Source organism: Trachypithecus francoisi, unplaced genomic scaffold (assembly GCF_009764315.1).
Source record: "Trachypithecus francoisi isolate TF-2019V2 unplaced genomic scaffold, Tfra_2.0 Lachesis_group15, whole genome shotgun sequence".
In the NCBI taxonomy this organism is placed as follows: domain Eukaryota; kingdom Metazoa; phylum Chordata; class Mammalia; order Primates; family Cercopithecidae; genus Trachypithecus; species Trachypithecus francoisi.
The window spans coordinates 79,683,533-79,702,659 of NW_022681460.1; the positions used below are offsets into that span (position 1 = coordinate 79,683,533).

The window sequence follows — 19,127 nt, forward strand, 5'->3', positions numbered from 1 at the left end:
GAGGCTGTGGCCACAGTCCACACAAGAGATGATGATAGCAGGTTACTCAAATGGGTACAGTGGAGGAGGTGACAACCAGTTGTATTCTGGTAATGCCATGAAGATCTTTTCAGGATCAAACAATATGTACAAACACACTGGTGCATAGGCATACTGATTGATGATATCCAGTAGGAGTTTCAAGGTGACCTTGGGTGAAGAATAATCAAAGCTACATATTGGGTACAATGTACATTACTCGTTTGAGAGGTGCACTAGTATCTCAGACTTCACCACTGTGCAATTCATCCACTTGCTAGTGCAAATGTAACCAAAAACCACTTGCACTAGCACAGCTATTGAAATAAAAATATATAATTTTTTTTTAATTACCACTCCTTTATGTTTTGGTTTTCAGAAATAAATTTTTAAAAAAATTTAAGAATAATCAAAGCAAAATCAACAGCATCTTTTAATCAGAAAAATAAGAGTGAAGAGCAGGAAATGTTAACCTCATGAAGCCCTAAGTCCTATGAGTGGAGATTTTAAGTAACATATTAGTCATCACAGTCCAAAAACGAATCCAAATTAAACTGACTCAGATGATTCATTGTGCTTATCACTTGTGTTTGAATAACAGCCGGGCGCGGTGGCTCAAGCCTGTAATCCCAGCACTTTGGGAGGCCGAGACGGGCGGATCACGAGGTCAGGAGATCGAGACCATCCTGGCTAACATGGTGAAACCCCGTCTCTACTAAAAATACAAAAAAAAAAAAACTAGCCGGGCGAGGTGGCGGGCGCCTGTAGTCCCAGCTACTCGGGAGGCTGAGGCAGGAGAATGGCGTGAACCCGGGAGGCGGAGCTTGCAGTGAGCCGAGATTGCGCCACTGCACTCCAGTCTGGGCGACAGAGCGAGACTCTGCCTCAAAAAAAACAAAAAAACAAAAAAAAAAAACAATGTTTCTTTTTCTTTTCTGAATTCAGGTTCACAAACTATTTTGAATTTTTGCATGCCAATTATTTCCAGAATGCAGAACTGCTTAAAGGACACAGGTATTACTCGGTGGAGTTATTAAGGTCCCAGCAAATAAGAAAGAACAAGTTGTTTCCTTGTTGTTGGCTCTACAGCTCTGTAGTTTTCCGGAGAGAAGGGTGGTTTTCAGATTATCATCCATTATGAAAGTTTTAAAAGATGCTCAGCTGCCCACCAAATCATAGGATGAAGGAAAGGGCCTAGCAGAAAGACAGTCGCTCTGACTTCCCTTCAATGGACAGCACCAAAGTCATACTGAACACCAGTTTTTAAAGACTTTTCTGAAAAAAATAAGAAACACTTAGCCCTTTGCTACCAAGACCTGGTTGAAGAAAATGCTGTTGGTTCCCTGAGGGCTGGCTCTGCCGTCTTGTTCATTTCTGCATCCCTGATGTCTAGCACAGTGCCTGGCATATAACAGATGCTCAGTAAACATTTGTTTGAGTGAATAAACAATTCGAGAAGACAATGGACAAATCTTCTTTCACATCATTCTATCCCTTTATGGAATGTCTATTACAAGTGAAGAATAACACAATAGCGGTTTTATAATACTCCTCAGGCCCTGAGGCTAACCAGACCTGATTTCAGTCCTCACTTTATCACTACTCACTATAGAGCCCTAGTCAAGTTCTCTCCACCTCTCTATCTATGTCTCAGTTTCTTCATCTGTAACATCAAACGAATAATAGTACCAACCTCCTAGGCTTCTTAAGAGGATTAACAAAGACAAAATATGGGAAAAACGTAACATGGTGTCCCATAATTATGAGATCTTATTATTGACACTACAGCGGCATTAAAATTACCAAAAGGAAGACAGCATCTTGTAGGTAACCTTTATTTATTTATTTATTTTTTTGAGATGGACTTTCGCTCTATCGCTGCCCAGGCTGGAGCGCAGTGGTGCAGTCTCGGCTCACTGCAAACCCCACCTCCTTAACTCAAGCAATTCTCCTGCCTCAGCCCCACCGAGTAACTGGGATTACAGGTGCACACCACCATACCCAGCTAATTTTTGTATTTTTAGTATAGACGGGGTTTCACCATGTTGGCCAGGCTGGTCTGGAACTCCTCACCTCAAATGATCCACCCACCTCCACCTCCCAAAGTGCTGGGATTACAGGTGTGAGCCACCGTGTCCGGCCACATCTTGTAGATAAACTTTAAAAATCTTTTTTCTTTGTTATGAACAACTTTAAGTATATACAAAAGTAGAGTGTAATAAACCTGACAATCAGTTTCAACAATTATCAGCTCATAGACGGTCACCCCCTTTCCCAGGCCTTTGTATTATTTTTAAGCAAATCCCAGACATGATGCCATTTCATCTGTAGTACTACAATAGGTAGCTCTAAAAAAATAATAAAAATAAAACCCAAAATTCCATATCACACCTAAAAATAATGAATAATGACTCCTTAATTAGATAAATGGTTGGTCTACTGAAAGCCACAAGAAGAAAGGAAGAAGAGAATCAAGTCTGTTCAAGACAGGGGCTTAAGCAAGTTCTCTCCAGAGTCAACACGATAATGGAAATACCCATTGTCACCATCAAGGTGGACTCTCCCTGCTGCGGAGTGGGGCTGAGGAGGGGGAAGGGCAGGGAATGAAGCCAGCATTTCATGCCTGAAAGGAGTCAGAGCGGAGATCCCCTAGTGATTAAAACTTTCTTACTTCCCAAACAAAACGGCATTTCATTTGAAACAATTCTGTACAAATTCTTCTGCTTCCAGATTGATGGGAAATTAGAATTTAATTTTATCTTTTCATCTACCTTGAGGCCTTGTTGACAGTGTTGGTTTTTATGCAGGTTCTATTACACAATTAGAGCTAATTGAACAGTGACAGAACTGGTCTGGTTTGTGAAATTTAACAGAGCATGAAAGCTCATGTTTTGGGGAGAATTCAATTATTAAATACGTTTTGCTTATCCCACTTCCCCTAATTTCCCCTCATTTATTTGACAAAGCAACCCAGTGGAAACCTCAATATCATTCACTGCTGCTCTCATCATAAAACCTCGAATGTAAATATTTTCCTTTTATTCTTAGCTGGAACTTGGAGCAGTTTGATTGCTTCAAAATGAGATCTATTGGTATTGAAGCTGTTGAACATCAATAGTTCAAACCCAGATTATCATCCCCCATTTAAATACCAAAGTCAATGTGAAGTCTAGAGCTCAGTGGGCAACATTAGCAGGGAATTGATTACCAATGCTGAGAAGGTTGCAAGCTAAGGAGCATGAGGAGGTGAAAAGGGAACATAAGATGTGCTGCATGTTTCTTCTTTCAAAGCAGAAGCTACCTTATAATCACCAAAAACTTCAGTTGGAGGAGATACAAGCCTGGATTCAGAAGACTGACATAGAACAGAGGCACTGGGAAACCTGATGTTATCCTCACAAACCTTTCCATATAGGGCTGGCCTTAGAAAGCATGCATCGCAACTGCCCTCCAATAACTGAAATTTGTTAAATGACAAATGATAGTGGCCTGGTCCACTGAGATCTGGTTTCTGAAGAAATTTCTGATAGGCTCTCTTCTAAGACCCTTTGATCAGGAATAAGGTTTTCCCTGTGTGGCCCCAGCTCCACCCAAGGCCTCACAGTCTCAGGCACCCAAGTGTCTAGAAATGTTCACAGGTGCTGGGTCATGGGGTTGGGATGGAGGGTCTACACTTGAGAACACTTCCTCTGCTCCTGTCTGTATGCGGAAGGCCATCCTTCCCTTTCTCTTTGAAGACTCTGCCTCCTCCACTTCAGCAGCACCCAGTCCTCTCCTTTCAGCACTTGAATTTTACTCCCTTCCCCTCCCACATTCTAGTCTTGGTTAATGGTTGTGATGGAGGGTGGGAGGCAAAGTGGCTTTACAAGCCGGCTTCTGACTTTTCATCTCCCATTTAGGAAGGAGAAGAAAGACACAGAGAAGGCTAGATGAATAGAAGTCGTAACCCTGCCATAGCTCCTTATTGTCTACTTTTCCCTTGAGAAGCAAGCTTAAGGAAGGCAGGGGCAATGTCTTTCTTATCTGCTGCTGCATCCTTGCTGCTAAGACTAATTCCTAGCTTATGGTGGGACAGCAAATATTTGTGAAATGTTATTGGATAGGTGGACGGATGGATACCGCTTAGAAGCCATCATTATTCCTTACTAAAGGAGTTACTCTACCAAGAACTTGAAAGAGAGTATACAAGAGAAAGTAGAAACCAGTATACATTTCCCCCTTTGATCTAAAGAGCATCTCTTTTTAACAACAACAAAACCTTTATGAGTTGTGAAGGCCAAAGCAACTTCATCTTAGATGCTAATCTGCCATGTTGACTTCTGATTGATCCTTTTCCAGGAAGCCTTCTAAGATATCTGGTTTATCTATTGTTCCTTGTATGAGAACACATACTTGTCATAAGTCCTGCCTGTACGTCAAAAGCACCTTGATGTTATCATACTTCAATTGTCATATACATTCCTTCTGAATCACGCAGGCCCCTTCCCAGCGGTATGTAAGCCCTGGGTCTGTTGCGGGACAATCAAAGACTGGAGCAACTGAAAAAAGTTCAGGAAAGTTTATTAAATTAAGGTGATCACCGGCTCAGCTAGTCTGAGCCCCAAACAAAGGGCTTTTCCTACTTTTAAATATCTTAAGGTGGGAACCACGTAAGGCAGGAATCAAATTACAGAAGCAAGAAACAAAGGCAGCATTACAACATTTCTTACATTTTGAGAAAGACATGTCTTGCAACCTAAACTTATCACTCTTGTGACCCTGCAGCCACGCAGGAATTCACCGGGTCTTAGGGGCATTAGGGGTTGACCAATTTGGACTTCAAAGAAGAAGTCATAGAACAAGAACTCTGGGTCACAACATACTTGGGGCTGCCCGTTTCCAGGATCACAGACTGAGTAACTAGTCTGGTTATAAACACAAGTTCCTGTATGAGTCCCTATACACTCACAGTAGGCCTGGTACAACAGAGTTTTAGTCACACGTTTTCCGGATCAGGCTTCTATCATACAGAGATGACAGTCATCCTGGTCCCCTTTTATAACCATAGGTGAAAGTGTCCATGGCTTCAGTATTACTAATATGATTAAACTTATACTATGCATGGGCACCTTTCTAGGCAACAAGCTTGGCAGCATTTGCAGAGATAACAGGACAGCAAAATAATTACTACAAGTAAGAGTATAACTATGTTTGTAAATTTAAGCCACATTTACGTATGTATCATTGACTTCCTCAGGCTTCAGCCATGCATAGACTAGTCAGCTTCCGTTTGTGTGACTAGAGCAGGGCTCAATGTTTCCTCAAGCTTCAGTCATGCGTGGACTGACCAGCCTCCGGTGTGGTCAGAGCAGGGCAGTTGTCCTTGTCAGCAGTGGCTTGATTTCACCACAGGATCAACCATGTCGGGTGGTCTGGGTTTTGTTGACTGGTCCACTGGTCCTGGGCGGTGGCTGTTGCTGGTTTCCGCTGGCTGTGATGAAGTCAAGGTGTGATACTTGCAACTCTAACAGCAGTGGGGGTAGACAAGATCACAATATGGGGGCCAGCCCATAAAGGCCCTAAAGTGGTTGGGTTCTCATCATTTGACCCAGACAGAGTCTCCAGGTTGGAAGGGATGTACTGCATCTGTGAGGCTAACAGGTATTCTTTCTCTTACTCATCCTGTATTTCCTGCATGGCCTCACCTAAGGCTTGCATTCGCCTTCTTAAGGTTAATTCCCCAATTTTTAAAATCTCCTTTTATCTGAGTTATGATGGGGTGTCAGCCAAACACTATCTTACAGGGTGAATACCCAGTTAATTTAGTAGGAGTGCACCTGACTCAGAGAAGGACCATGGGCAGCACCTGATCCCACCTTAGATGAGTTTCATGGTAGAACTTTTTCAAAAGCTGTTTGAGCGTCCAGTTTATTCTTTCAACTTTCCAGAACTCTGTGGGTGATAAGCTGTATGCAATTTTCATTGGATTTTTAACCTCTGCGTTAGCTGTTGTATTATTTCTGCCACAAATGCTGGGCCATTGTCTGATCCTAAAGTTAGAGGCAGTCCGAATCTAGGAATAAGATTCTGGTTACTTCCTGAGCTTTCTTTGTCCTGATGGGAAATCCCTTGACCCAACCTGAGAAAGTGCAGACAAACACTAGCATGTACCGGTAGCCTCCGGCCTGAGGCAGCTCAGTAAAGTTCACATGCAGGTTTTCACAGAGTGTAGCTCCAGTTTCCTGAATCCCTGAGGGCCATGTTGGCCCCTGCTATGGATTGTTTGGGGCACAAGTTAAACGTTACTCACAAATGGCTTGAGTGATGGCAGTTAGGCACAGCAATAGAAATGCCATCCTACAAGAGTCTCTAATGCAGTTTTTCCCATATGTGTTCCTTGATGAAACTGTTTTATGAACCGGGGGCTATTGCTTCTGGGATGGCTGGTGAGCCTCCCGTTTGAGAACTTCCACCAACTTCCTTTCTGGTAACTTCCACTTTCCTGCTCAAACCAAGCCTTTTCATTAGAGGAGTAGTTAGGGGGTTCCTTAAGGGGAAGCTCCAATAAGGGCATGGCAAAGGTTTCCTCTTCCTTCTTAGTTACCTCTGTCATTGCAGCTCTTTTGGCTTCTCTGTCCGCCTTTCTGTTTCCTCTAGCCTTGTCACCTCCTCCTGTTTGATGCCCTTTGCAATTGATGATGGCTACTTCTTTTGGAGCCCATACAGCTTCTAAGAGCTGCTCTACTTACTTTTTATTTTTGATTTCCTTTCCTTCAGTAGTTAACAATCCTCTTTCCTTATATATGGCTCCATGGGCATGCAAAGTGGCAAAGGCATACCTTGAGTCAGTATAGATGTTCACTGATTTTCCTTTGGCCAAAAGCAACACCCTAGTAAGAGCTATTAGCTCAGCTCTTTGGGCCAAAGTTCCAACCGGCAGAGGGCAGGCTTCGGCTATTGAATTCAGTGTTACCATTGCATATCCAGCCCATCTGACACCTTTAGATATGAAGTTGCTTCCATCAGTAAACTATTTAACATGTGGGTCTTTTAAGGGCTAGTCCTTTAAGCCTTTTCAGCTTGAGAAAACCTCATCCACAGTTTCCACACAACAGTGATACCCTGGGTCACACAACAGGGGCTTTCCATGCTCCACCCATTCTATTGGCAGCAGTGTGGCTGGATTTACAGTATTCACAGTCTCCAAGGTTATGCAGGGGTTTTTACACAAAAGTCCTTGATATCTTAACATCCTAGGGTTAGAAAGCCAGTGATGCCCCCTCTGCTCCATCAGGGTAACAACTGTTTGGGGCACCCAAATTATTACCATTCCTCTGTTGTTGGGACAGTAATGGTCATTATCATGGCTTTTCTTTGACCTAGATTTAGAGTCATGTCCCCTTCTGGTGCAAAGGAGATTTGTGCTTGCAATTTCTGGAGCAAGTCTCTTCCTAACAAGGGCACTGGACAATTTGGCATTCATTCTTCTAGTGTCCCATCTGCTTGCATCTCACACGTTGATCTCTCTCAAGCCTAGATCCGCCCTCTTGTCCTGGCTTAGCTTCCCGGTTTTGCCTAGTTTGTCCTCTATCATGACCGCAACTATGACCACATCCTCTCACAAAACAAGTTTCTCTTCCAACTAAGGCCGCTGCCAGCAAGTCTGCCTTTTCCTTAGTTCTGCATCTAGCTTTTCTCTTGGCCTCCTCATTCTGATTTACAAACACCTTAGTAGCCACCTAAGTTGGGTAATATTCATGCCTTCAAACTCTTCTAACTTCTGAGGCTTTTGCTTTATGTCTTCTTGTGCCTGGCTTACAAATGCCACATTAACCATACACTGATTACCTGCAGCCTCTTGGTCAAGTGGCATGTAAAGCCAGTAAGCCTCGCAGAGCCTCTCATAAAATTCACTGGGACTTTTATCTGGCTTCTGGCAGACCTCTGAGAGCTTTCCGATATTGGTGGACTTTTTCCCCCCAGCCTTTATTCCATTTAGGGGTGCCTCTTGATACCGTGGCAAACTTTGTAGCCCTTGAGCCTGGTTAGGGTCCCAGCCTGCATCAGCCTCTATCTGGAGTGCTTGTTGTACATACTGCCTGATATGTCTTGTGCCTGCGGGTGCATTGTTCTCCAGCCACTGGAGAGTGGCTTGTATAACTCTACAGTGCTCTTCCATATTAAATAATGACAGAAGAAGTTGTTTGCAATCAGCCCAGGTAGGATTGTGAGTTAGGAAAATGGACTGCATTAGATCTATAAGAGCCTGAGACTTCTCTGTATAGGATGGAGTATGTTGTCTCCAATTTAAGAGATCAGTAGTAGAGAAGGACTGATAAATGGAGAGCTATTCTCCCCCTTGGACTTCATTCTGTGCATTCAAATAAATTTGTCCCCAGGTTTCTCAGAGTGGCATCTGCATTGCTTGCACGCGAACTGACCTAAGGCAGCTGACCATATCCCCCTGGAGTTCCTCCCCTGGCTTTTCAGGCAAGGGCTCTGGCTCCTCTCTGCATGGTGTTGCCTGAGGGGTGCTTCCTTCTGAGTCTGAGTCTCCGGAGGTAGCCAGGGCAGCCTCCTATCTAAGCCTTGCCAGGGGCCAAGGGAGGATAAATTGGTGCATAGTGCGGTGGAATTTCTAACTCTTCAGGTGGGGCCTGTAGGACAGGTTTTTTGTTTTGTTTTGTTTTGTTTTGTTTTGTTTTTGCTTTTCCTGTGACTCCTTTTCTTTTCCTGATGCCTTGCAGTTTCTTTCTATTGCTTCTGGTTTTGTCTTGGCCATTAGAGTCTTACAGTAGGTCTCAAAGCAGGCCTGCAGCCACTTAGCACGGGTCTGAACTACATTTAGCCAGGAGTCAATATATGGAAACTGATCCAGGTGCCCAGGCTGTTCTCCAAGCCTGGTAACCACATGAAACACTCAGCCAGTTATCTCCCTGTCTATTGTCCCCTTGGCTGGCCACCCTACATTAAAATATGGCTATTTTATCTCAAAAAAGGTTCTCAGTTTCTGTGGAGTTATAACCCCATAATCACCATTAAAATCTTTTTTTAAAGTTTTTCAGCATGCACTCCAGCGGAGTAGGCTTTGACGCTTTTCCTCCCATTTCCTCCCTCACGACACGCTTTCACTCTCGGATCCCCCAGACCGGGTCCTATTATAGGAGGTTCGGACACTGCTTAGCCAGGAGCATGCCTTAATTCGTGTCACAGCTACCTGCAGCCGTGGAGCTGGTCCTGTGGGCCGTATGCAGTGTCCTAGGTCTGGTTTTTCCCACACTCACCTCGGAGCACACAGTCCACACTAAAAGATTTGTGCCTCCCCACATCAACCCTGCCTTGGTCTCTCCTGAGACCATCTCTTTCACACACTTTCACACACCTCCCCCATCCCCAAAATGATTTTCCTTTCTGACCGACTCACAAGCCCCACCTGCGTCTGGTGTCAGTTAGAGTGTGAGTTTCATCTGAATCAATGGGCCTCTCCCATTGTTCCAACACCCTTGGATTGGACTAGTTGTCACGCCCTGGGAGGTGACCAGGCTCCCCTTCCATCCTTATGGGACAGGTCTTGCCTTAGGGCCCAAACCTTACCGTGGTTCATATGTCTGCACACTGTTCCTGTGACTGTCCTGCAACCCTTTCCACTGGTTCCAGTTGTGCCGTTGGGGGAAGGCTCCGGAATGTGGAACGGCTGTTCTCCTTCTGGGCTAAAATTCTCCCAGCAGGACCAAGGACCCCAGATCTCCCACATCCTGGGACTCTAGCCCACAGGCAAAGGAGACAGAAAATCTGCCATCTCTAATCCCGGACTGGCCCCCAGAAATGTTGTGGGACAATCAAAGACTGGAGAGACAGAAAAAGGTTCAGGAGAGTTTATTAAGGTGATCACCGGTTCAGTAGGACATACGTCCAGAAAGTCTGAGCCATGAACAAAGAGCTTTTCCTACTTTTAAACATCTTAAGATGGGAACTACATGAGGTGGGAAGTGAGTTACAGAAGCAAGAAACAAAGGCAGCATTACAACATTTCTTACATTTTGAGAAAGACATGTCTTGAAACCTAAACTTATCGGTCTTGTGACCCTGCAGTTGTGCAGGAACTTGCTGGGCCTGTAATAAACTTTGAGGAATGTGGAGTTGGGGAGTATAGATAAGGTCCACTGTTTACGGAGAGAAGACAGGCTGTTAATATTCCCTTTTAACTTCAGTGTAACAGTGGAGGGGGGGTCACACTTTGCAGTAACTTTAAGAGGATTTTAACATTTCTATTACTACCACTATTAGGTTATAGCTGATTTCCTTAATTCCTTCTTCAGGTCTACAGGGCAATGGCATGAGGGTCCACCATCTTGTCTTGCCACTGTTCAGGACACACATATGGCTCTGTTCATAAGTCCCTATTAAATGCTTCTTTCTGAGAAACTGGATATGTCAGCCTTTTTCTTCGGCCTCTCAGCTTCCTTGGACTTTAAGGTAGGTTTACACAGACTTGCTCACTATGGAACATGACTTTTTTGTTCTTTCATGTGTAATTTTAGTACCTCTAAACACATGCAGTAAAAAAAAAATGGTAAGAAGAACGATATAATGAATCATAGAGAACAGATGAGCTGGTTCAATCAGATTTGAAAGACAATGTGAAAAAGATCTAATGTAGCTCAAAAGGAGTGTCTTCCCCATTCATCTTTTAAAGGAATCGTGCAGTTTGACGGGCTCAAAATCTTTTTCCAGCTCGCTGTAGACTGCATGTGAAAATGGAAGAGGAATAGGCATTAGCTAAACGGAGCCCAGGACCACTATGGAGTGGAGAAGGCTGAGGAGTACGGCAGGGAGCCCTGTGGAGACCTAGAGGCAGTGGGAGGGTATGGGGCATCGCAGGGAGATTAACTGGGGATCTACCAAAAGGGGAGGAAAAGAGTGAATCAACGAGAGACCCCTCTTGCTTTGAACCAGTGGGCCCGATAGCTGCAACTGCCAAGCATATTACTCAAAATCACACTGGCTGCCAAGTCCTAGTCTTTGGCAGCCTCTCCGCCTCCTGGGGCCAGATTCCCTTAAGGCCCCACAAGTCGTTTCATTCACTCACCTGCTTGCCACTTGCACAATCCCTGCACTGCCCTGCCCTTTGGGTCTGCCCATCCTCAGTGTTTTGCCTTTCCACAGCTAACAAAGCCCCAACAGAAAACGAGCTTCCCAATAAAAACAAGCTTCCACATAAAAGTGACAGCAAATGCTTTTTGAAGTGATTTTTATACTTTCATAACTTGCCTAAAATAAAATAATATAATGCCGTATCGAAATAAAACTGTAGTTGCTTCAAGGAACCATCTGCCTTAAACCCAGGAGTGATGGTCTGTTTGTGGATTTTAGTTTCCTCTTTGGTCCTGAGCTGGTTAAAGGGAACACTGGTTGCCTGAACAGTCACACTTGCAACCATGAGGCCTAAACATTGCTTTCTAGGCTTCCTCATCAGTTTCTTCCTTACTGGTATAGCAGGTAAGTGCTTTGTTTCTTTTTAATTGCTCATAGCTTTGTCATCTGAGTCCGATCAAGGATCTGTTAGAAATAGCACCGGTGCTTTTTTGGACTTTATAAAGACTGCAGCTTTTGATGTCACTAAATGACCAGAGCAGGCATGGGGTTAGTGTCTATCTGCAGCTTGAATAACCGCACATATACTTAATGAGTACCCACTAAAGAAAAGGCTCTCTAGAGGGTGCAGAGACTCCATACAGAACAAATGCACATCCATTTCTCTCTCTCTCTCTCTCTCTCTCCCTCCCTCCCTCCCTTCCTCTCTCTCTCCCTCTCTTTCTCTCTGGCTCTCGCTCACCTTAGAATGTCTTTTACCTTGAAGGAACACTATATCATGGTGGTTACCAGCACAGGCTCCTAAGCCAAACTGTCATAGTCTGGATTTCAGATCTGCCATTCACTATGTAGGAAAACTTGGGGACTTTACTTAACTGCCTCAATTTCCTCATTAGTAGAATGGGGATTCTAGGTCACTGTGAAGATTAAATAAGTTAATATATGCCAAATGCTTAGAGAAGTGCCTGGCACAGGATAGGGACCACAAACAGCAGGTGAGAATTTGCTTCTGGTATTCGTGGAGGACACTGCAGGAGTGTAGAGCATCTTATCACCACCGCATACTTCTGAGCAAGCCTCTAAAAATCCAAGTTTACAGATAGGTACCCCTCAGTGTAGGTGATTCAAGTAACTTGCCAGTTGTCTAGTGACTAATACATAAAAGCAATTCAAGCCTTAATCTTGCAGAAATGTTTGGATTTGAGAAGACTCTGGTCCTTGGTAACAGCAAGGGCACATTTAGCAAAATATGGCAGGAATTCAAATGCTACCAAAATGTTCCTGGCTCTGCGTCTTACCAAGCCTGTAACCTTGAGTATGAGATGCAACTTTTTAAAGCCTCGGCTTCCTCATCTGTAGAATGCGATAATAAAAATATTTATCTTACTTAGTGGCTGTGGGAATTAAGTAAGTTGTAAAGCTTTGAACATAGTGCCTAATATAAGTTAATGTTCATATATGTTCAATGTTTGATGAATGCCAGCCAGAAGGAGGAGGAGGAGGGAAGAAGGAAGAAGATAAAGTATACCCTCAGCTTCTAATTGGTCTGTCTCTTTCATTAGCTCCTCTCTCCCATGGCTTTGCTCTTGGCTTTCTGTTGGAGGGAAAAGGCAGGCTCTACAGTCAGACTGTCTGGGTACAAAATCAGCTTCACCATTTGCTGCCTGGCAAGCTCCTTCAGGTCTCCAAGGCTTCGTTTTTTCAGTCTCTAAGAGGAAGACCATAATGCACAGTACTTTCCTCATAGAAGAGCTGGGTAAATTAAATGAGTGAATGCAGATAAAAGTCCCTCAGTGCCTAGGCCAGTGTTGTTACTGTTGGTGGTGGTAGCACTGATGTTACAAAAATGAGAGAAGAAATCCATAGACAGAGAGATAAAGGGCATTAAGCCATCTATCTTCATGTTAGCAAATCAATTCTAGGCAGGCCTTCTGGAAATCGTGCCTATCATCTCCTGAAAACTCCTGGAATTTTTATGTTCTAAAGATGATTGATCAGGCAGTGATTTTTGTGAGCAAAATCAATTGTGGCTGTAGACTCTTTCCAAGAACACAACACCATTTGATGCACTGATGGTAGTCCAAACAATAAAAGTGAAAACAAATTAAAAAGCAAATAACAGTATTCATACTATTTGGTTAGTAAGAAGAAAGGCCTGAGGAAATAGTCTTGTTCATTTGAAAATAACAAATCTTGAAAGTTCAGAGCTGAGACCATGGGCTTGGGAGTATTTTTTTAACCATCTCAATAATGTGATACAAACGAGCAAAGACTTGAAGGAGGTGGTGAAATGAACCATGTGAAATCCAGGGGAAGGCAGACCAGGAAAAGGGAAGGGCCAGTGCAGAGGCCCTAAGGTAGAGTCATCAGGGTCATGGTGGAGCAAGTGAAGGAGACAACACTGCAAACACAGGGGTTGGGGTGACAGAAGATGAGGTCAGGGAGAAAACAAAAGATATGCTCCCTGGCCCGGTGCAGTGGCTCACACCTGTAATCCCAGCATTTTGGGAGGTCGAGGCGGGCGGATCACTTGAGGTCAGCAGTTCAAGACTAGCCTGCCCAATACGGTGAAACCCCGTCTCTACTAAAAATACAAAAAAATTAGCCGGGCGTGGTGGTGGGCACCTGTAATCCCAGCTACTCGGGAGGCTGAGGCAGGAGAATCACTTGAATCCAGGGGGCAGAGGTTGCAGTGAGCTGAGATCACGCCACTGCACTCCAGCCAGGGCGATGAGTGAAACTCCATCTAAAAAAAAAAAAAGATACGCTTCCTGACTCCTCCTTCTTCTGCCCAACTTCTTATCCCTTATAAGAAACCTTGAACCCCAAACAGAATTTTGCCAAAGTTCTCTTGCCTCCATGTGACTAAAGGCAAGTGAGGTTGTAGCACCTATGTTGCATGATTCGAGGAAGAAAGCACAAGTCATGCCAGTGCAAAATTATCCCATCCCCTGCCATGATTAGTCTCAGAAACACTAGCCCCCCAGCAGGGTCTTGGTCTGTTTTCCTCATTAGCATGGCCATTTCATCTGAGGGATTATGCTTGGATACTTGGAGCCAGGATGTAGGCAGGTAAATACAGCCATTCAAGAGTGGGACAGCAAAGGCAGACCTACTTGGAAGCAGGACCCAGAGATTGAACAAGAACCTGTGAAAGGAGGGACTGAGTGCTGGGCTGAGATCCTGGAGCCAGAATTGGTCCCTAGCAAATTTTGCTTGAGTAGTACCAATATAGTGGTTCCTAAGAAGATGGTTGTTGGTCTCAGTGTGGGTCCTTTATCTCAGTCATTATATTCCATCACTATTTGGGGATAAAATAATAGCAATTTTTTTTTTTTTTACTGCAATTTACTTCCCCCACAGCCTGGGAAATAGGGTGGGAAGATAGCATGTACATGTTTATGATCTGGAACTCATCATTCTGAGACTTTAGCGTGTATCAAAATTGCATTGAAGATTCAAAATGTTGATTTCTGGGCTCCACCTCTACTATCTGCACATAGAGCAACTGCTTTACGGAATCCTGATGCAGCTATTCCATTGAAAACTACTGCTGGGAACAACAGTGCTCCTAGCAACGTTCAATGTTCTTCCTTCTCTTATTATCTTAGGAACTCAGCCAGCACATGAGTCTCTGAAGCCTCAGAGGGTACAATTTCAGTCCCGAAATTTTCACAACATTTTGCAGTGGCAGCCTGGGAGGGCACTTACTGGCAACAGCAGTGTCTATTTTGTGCAGTACAAAATGTAAGTAAATTGAGTCTCCTTCAGCTGACAGAGATGGCACTAGGATAACATGTTCTAGAATGCAATGGAGTGTTAGTATCCGAGCTTTTTCTCCATTTCAGAGGGGTCGAGAAGAAACCAAGGTCAGGATAGCAGTGACTTGTCTCCCCTGCAGGCTGCCTGGGGACTCAAAATGCATGATGGTATGCAGTGCATTGGGCAGATACTTCAGCCCTAGACCTGCACCAAGACCTCATAGGCTCAGCCTTCGCCTCCATAGTAGAGCCTGGCACATGGTGGATTCTCAATACAGATTTGTCAAGCGAATGTTGGAAGCAACTTATTTAGCACATAAAAAGTACTCAGTGAATGAAACTATTGATAGTTGAAAAAGAAGTTGTGGCAAACATGGAGGTGAGTGTGTAAAATAAGTTTTTAATTTAAAAGTCACTTTCAGAGTGGATTTACAATTTAGAAAATTCTTTTCAAAAACTAATGAGTCTCGCGAGCATGAACACAAACTGGAACACGCTGCTGCATGTTCCTCTCGTGTGATCCTCAGGCTACCCCTACTGGATCATTGCCAAAACTCAAATATAATCTACACCTTTCCTGGCTCAAGGCTTGGAAACAAATATTCCTGATTTGAAAATGTCAGGTTTTTCCCCTCATATATTTTTGGGGCACAAGGGGGGGTTGAGGCTCAATCCTGTCTCCTGACAGTGAGACAGGAGATATTACAGTTTAACTTTCATGGTTTTTCACTAGAAATTCAGAAAATCAAATGCAGCTATGGCCAAAATAGCAATTTTTATCCCATAAATTCATCCATGTCTCTCCAGCATGGGGTAGGTCCTAGGTCAGATTTTCCCTCTAATTATTTTCAGAAGGAATATCCCCAGAAGCATTTCCATCTTTAACCACTGTTACTTCTCTCTACATAGCTTATGTAATGATTGTAAAATCTGCAAATCTTTACAATGCTCATTTATTCATTACAAAAGTAGATTTGTGCATAGCTGGAGATACTTTCAGCATGTAGGAAGTAAAGATTGGTACTCTTTTTATACTTCCCCTTGAGCAGTATAAATAGGTCAAAAGTGAACCTATTTGTGGACTAAAGTACTAAGAAGATTAGAAACTGTTTTACCATGAATCTAATGAAGATTAAACTTCAGGACCTCATGCAAGGATTGTATATTTATAAATCTTTTCTTAAAGGGGACTCCCAAGCTGCTATGGTTTGAGTTTGTCTCCACCAAAATTCATGTTGAAATTTGATCCCTAGTGTGGTGATGTTGGAAGTGGAGCCTCGTAGGAGGTGTTTGGATCATGGGGATGGAGTGCTCATGAATGGCTTGGTACCATCATTGCTGCAGTTGAGTGAGTTCTCACTCTTGCAAGACTGAATTTGTCATGGAAATGTTTCTATCAGAGTGGTTGTTGTAAAGCCAGGATGCCCCTTGAGTTTGGCCTCTTCACGCGATCTGTTTTCCCCATGGACCTTCTCCAGCATGTTCTTATGCAACATGAAAAGCTCTCACCAGAAGCCAAGTGGATGCTGGCAGCACACTTCTTGTAACTTCCCAGGCTGCTGAACATGGGCTAAATAAACCTCTTTTCCTTATCAATTACCTAGCCTCACGTGTTCTGTTATAGAAACACTAAATGGACCAAGATTATATAAATTTCAGACCCCAGAATACCTGAATCCATTCCTGTCTCTATGGGATTTTCAACAGCACAAGACAAATTTATAATTTTGAAAACTTTCACTTTGGTGTATCCAGTTCATGGATTATAGTACTGTTATATCCCTTACATTTAGAATGGGATAAACAATGAAATATTATGTTAAAAGAGAAGTCAGTCATTACAGCTAAGTTAAGGACTTATTATAAATAAATAATAATTTTGAAACATCAAAGTATACTCAATACATGTTGTGGTACTGCTTTAATTGTGATAGAATGAAATTGCTATCACCATGTAGATTACTGAGTACAGATACTGTCAATCTTCCTTATTATGTGTCTAGAAAGTTAGATTTCAAGTCTTTCAATAAATAATTTGGGAAACCTTTCTCCCCAGACTCCAATTCCTTCTCTGTTCCCCACCATCACTTTGTTGCATTGGTCTGATTTATGGCAGGTAAGGAAACAAAGCATGAATCTTCTGTTTGACTATTACACCATCCTGTGGCCTCAGGCTGAGTCAACCTCTCTGCCTCTTGCCTCACTACCTTTTTTCATGGGTTTCACTCCCCCTCTCCCAACCCCTAATTACAGGGCTCCATATATAGTCCTCACTAAAAGTTCCCGTCAATTTTCAATAAAGAGATTAATCATGTATGTTGGGTAAGCAGCACCTGAGATGAAAAGTGGTAGCAACTTCTCAGAAGCAGCCACATTACTCAATAGCGAGCTGATGAGAAGTAAAGAAAAACCACAAACACTCAAAACCACAGAGCATTAAGGATGTGGAGAGTGAGTATTCAAAAATGGAAGTCAGTCCACACACCTGAAAGAACATTATGCCAAGTATTAAAAAATAAGTTAAAACCCTTATGTTAGTGATACAGAAAGTGTCAGAGATGTTTATCTTCCAGCAAGACAGCACTTTAGGTAATGCTGTGGCTTCTATGTGTCCCCCAAAAGCTCATGTGTTGGAAACTTGATCCTAATGCAGCAATGTTGAGAGGTGGGACTTTGGGGAGGTGATTGGGTCATGAGGATTCTGCCCCCATGAATGGATTCATCCATTGATGGATTAATGAATTAAAGTGTTATTGAGGAAGTGGGCTAGTTATAAGAAAAGTCGGTCTGTTTTTCTGTTTTTTTATATATATGTATTTAAGGCCATCTCTCTTGAATCCCTATGATGTCCTCTGCCACCTTAAATCTCTGCAGAGAGTCCCCACCAGCAAGAAGGCCCTCACCAGATGTGGCTCTTAGACATTAGACTTCCTAGCCTCCGAAACTGTAAGAAATAAATTCCTTTTCTTTATAAATTACCCAGTCTCGGGTATTCAGTTATAGCAACAGAAAATGGACTGAGACAGTTAATAAGAAGGAATTTTTTTAAAGATTCTGAAGAGTAGCCATAAGCTATCATGGTGATATTGATACTAGAATCAGGTATAAAGAATTATTAGTCTGAAAATATTGAAGACTCCTTGAGTGGAGAAAAGAAACTCAGATCTTTGCCTTTTCCCTGCTACAGATATGGACAGAGACAATGGAAAAATAAAGAAGACTGTTGGGGTACTCAAGAACTCTTTTGTGACCTTACCAGTGAAACCTCAGACATACAGGAACCTTATTACGGGAGGGTGAGGGCAGCCTCGGCTGGGAGCTACTCAGACTGGAGCATGACGCCGCGGTTCACTCCCTGGTGGGAAAGTGAGTTCCATGGAGTTTCTTTGCCCTTGTTCTTCCTGCTTTTGGACAGCCCTCCCAGAGCACGGCTAGTGACTAGGCCTTTTGCTTTGCTGAGGGCTCTACATAGTTATCTCATTTGGTCTAATTCTCAGAACAACTCTAGGAGATAGCTTTTATTATCCTAATTTTCTAGCCCAGAACATCAAGATGTAGAGGCTTTAGTCATTGGTCCAGTCTCATGACCTGTATTATACAAGTCAGGGTTCACATTTACTGCATCTGACTGCAGAGCCTCTGTGTGTGTGTGTGTGTGTGTGTGTGTGTGTGTGGTGTGTGTGTGTGTCAGGGTCTTGCTTTGTCACCCAGGCTGGAGTGCAGTGGCACGATCTTGGCTCACTGCAACCTCTGCCTCCCGGGTTCAAGCGATTCTCCGACCTCAGTTTCCCAAGTAGCTAGGATTACAAGCATGTGCCACTATCCCTGGCTAATTTTTGTATTTTTAGTAGAGACGAGGTTTCACCATGTTGGTCAGGCTGGTCTCAAACTCCTGACCTCAGGTGATCCGCCCCCTTTGGCCTCCCAAAGTGCTGGGATTATGGGTGTGAGTCACCATGCCCAGCCCCCAGAAAAGTATTTTTAGACAGCAGAATTTGTCATAGTGCCCTAGTCCTTCCCCAAACATGAGGGTTAAGTTCATGAAAATACTCATTAGAAGAATTTTCTGTTGAGGAAATTAGACTTTTAGTCTCACCTCCCCAAAAAGGCAGACCAAAAGTGCTTTCTCAGTATCCATCCTGAATGATATTTATTCCTCTTTTAGTTTAGTCACAATCATAGAATAACATAATCTAAGATATAGGTGATAAAATGAACCATTACCAACAGACATTGGCTAAAATAGTAGGGAAAAGAAAAAGAGAGAGAGAAGGG

At 43.3% G+C, this 19,127-nt stretch overlaps 1 protein-coding gene across 2 annotated transcripts in view; it reads left to right on the forward strand.

Moving 5' to 3' along the window:
- The first annotated feature begins 1,385 nt into the window (after positions 1-1,385).
- The window catches only part of IL22RA2 (interleukin 22 receptor subunit alpha 2), a 29,102-nt gene continuing 11,360 nt past the window's right edge, over positions 1,386-19,127 (forward strand). For both annotated transcript variants that reach the window (XM_033235337.1, XM_033235336.1), the window contains exons 1-4: positions 1,386-1,841; positions 11,371-11,496; positions 14,703-14,838; positions 18,040-18,218. In XM_033235337.1, the coding sequence (XP_033091228.1) occupies positions 11,436-11,496; positions 14,703-14,838; positions 18,040-18,218 (376 nt within the window). In that variant the 5' untranslated portion in view covers positions 1,386-1,841; positions 11,371-11,435. The remainder of the gene's footprint in view (positions 1,842-11,370; positions 11,497-14,702; positions 14,839-18,039; positions 18,219-19,127) is intronic.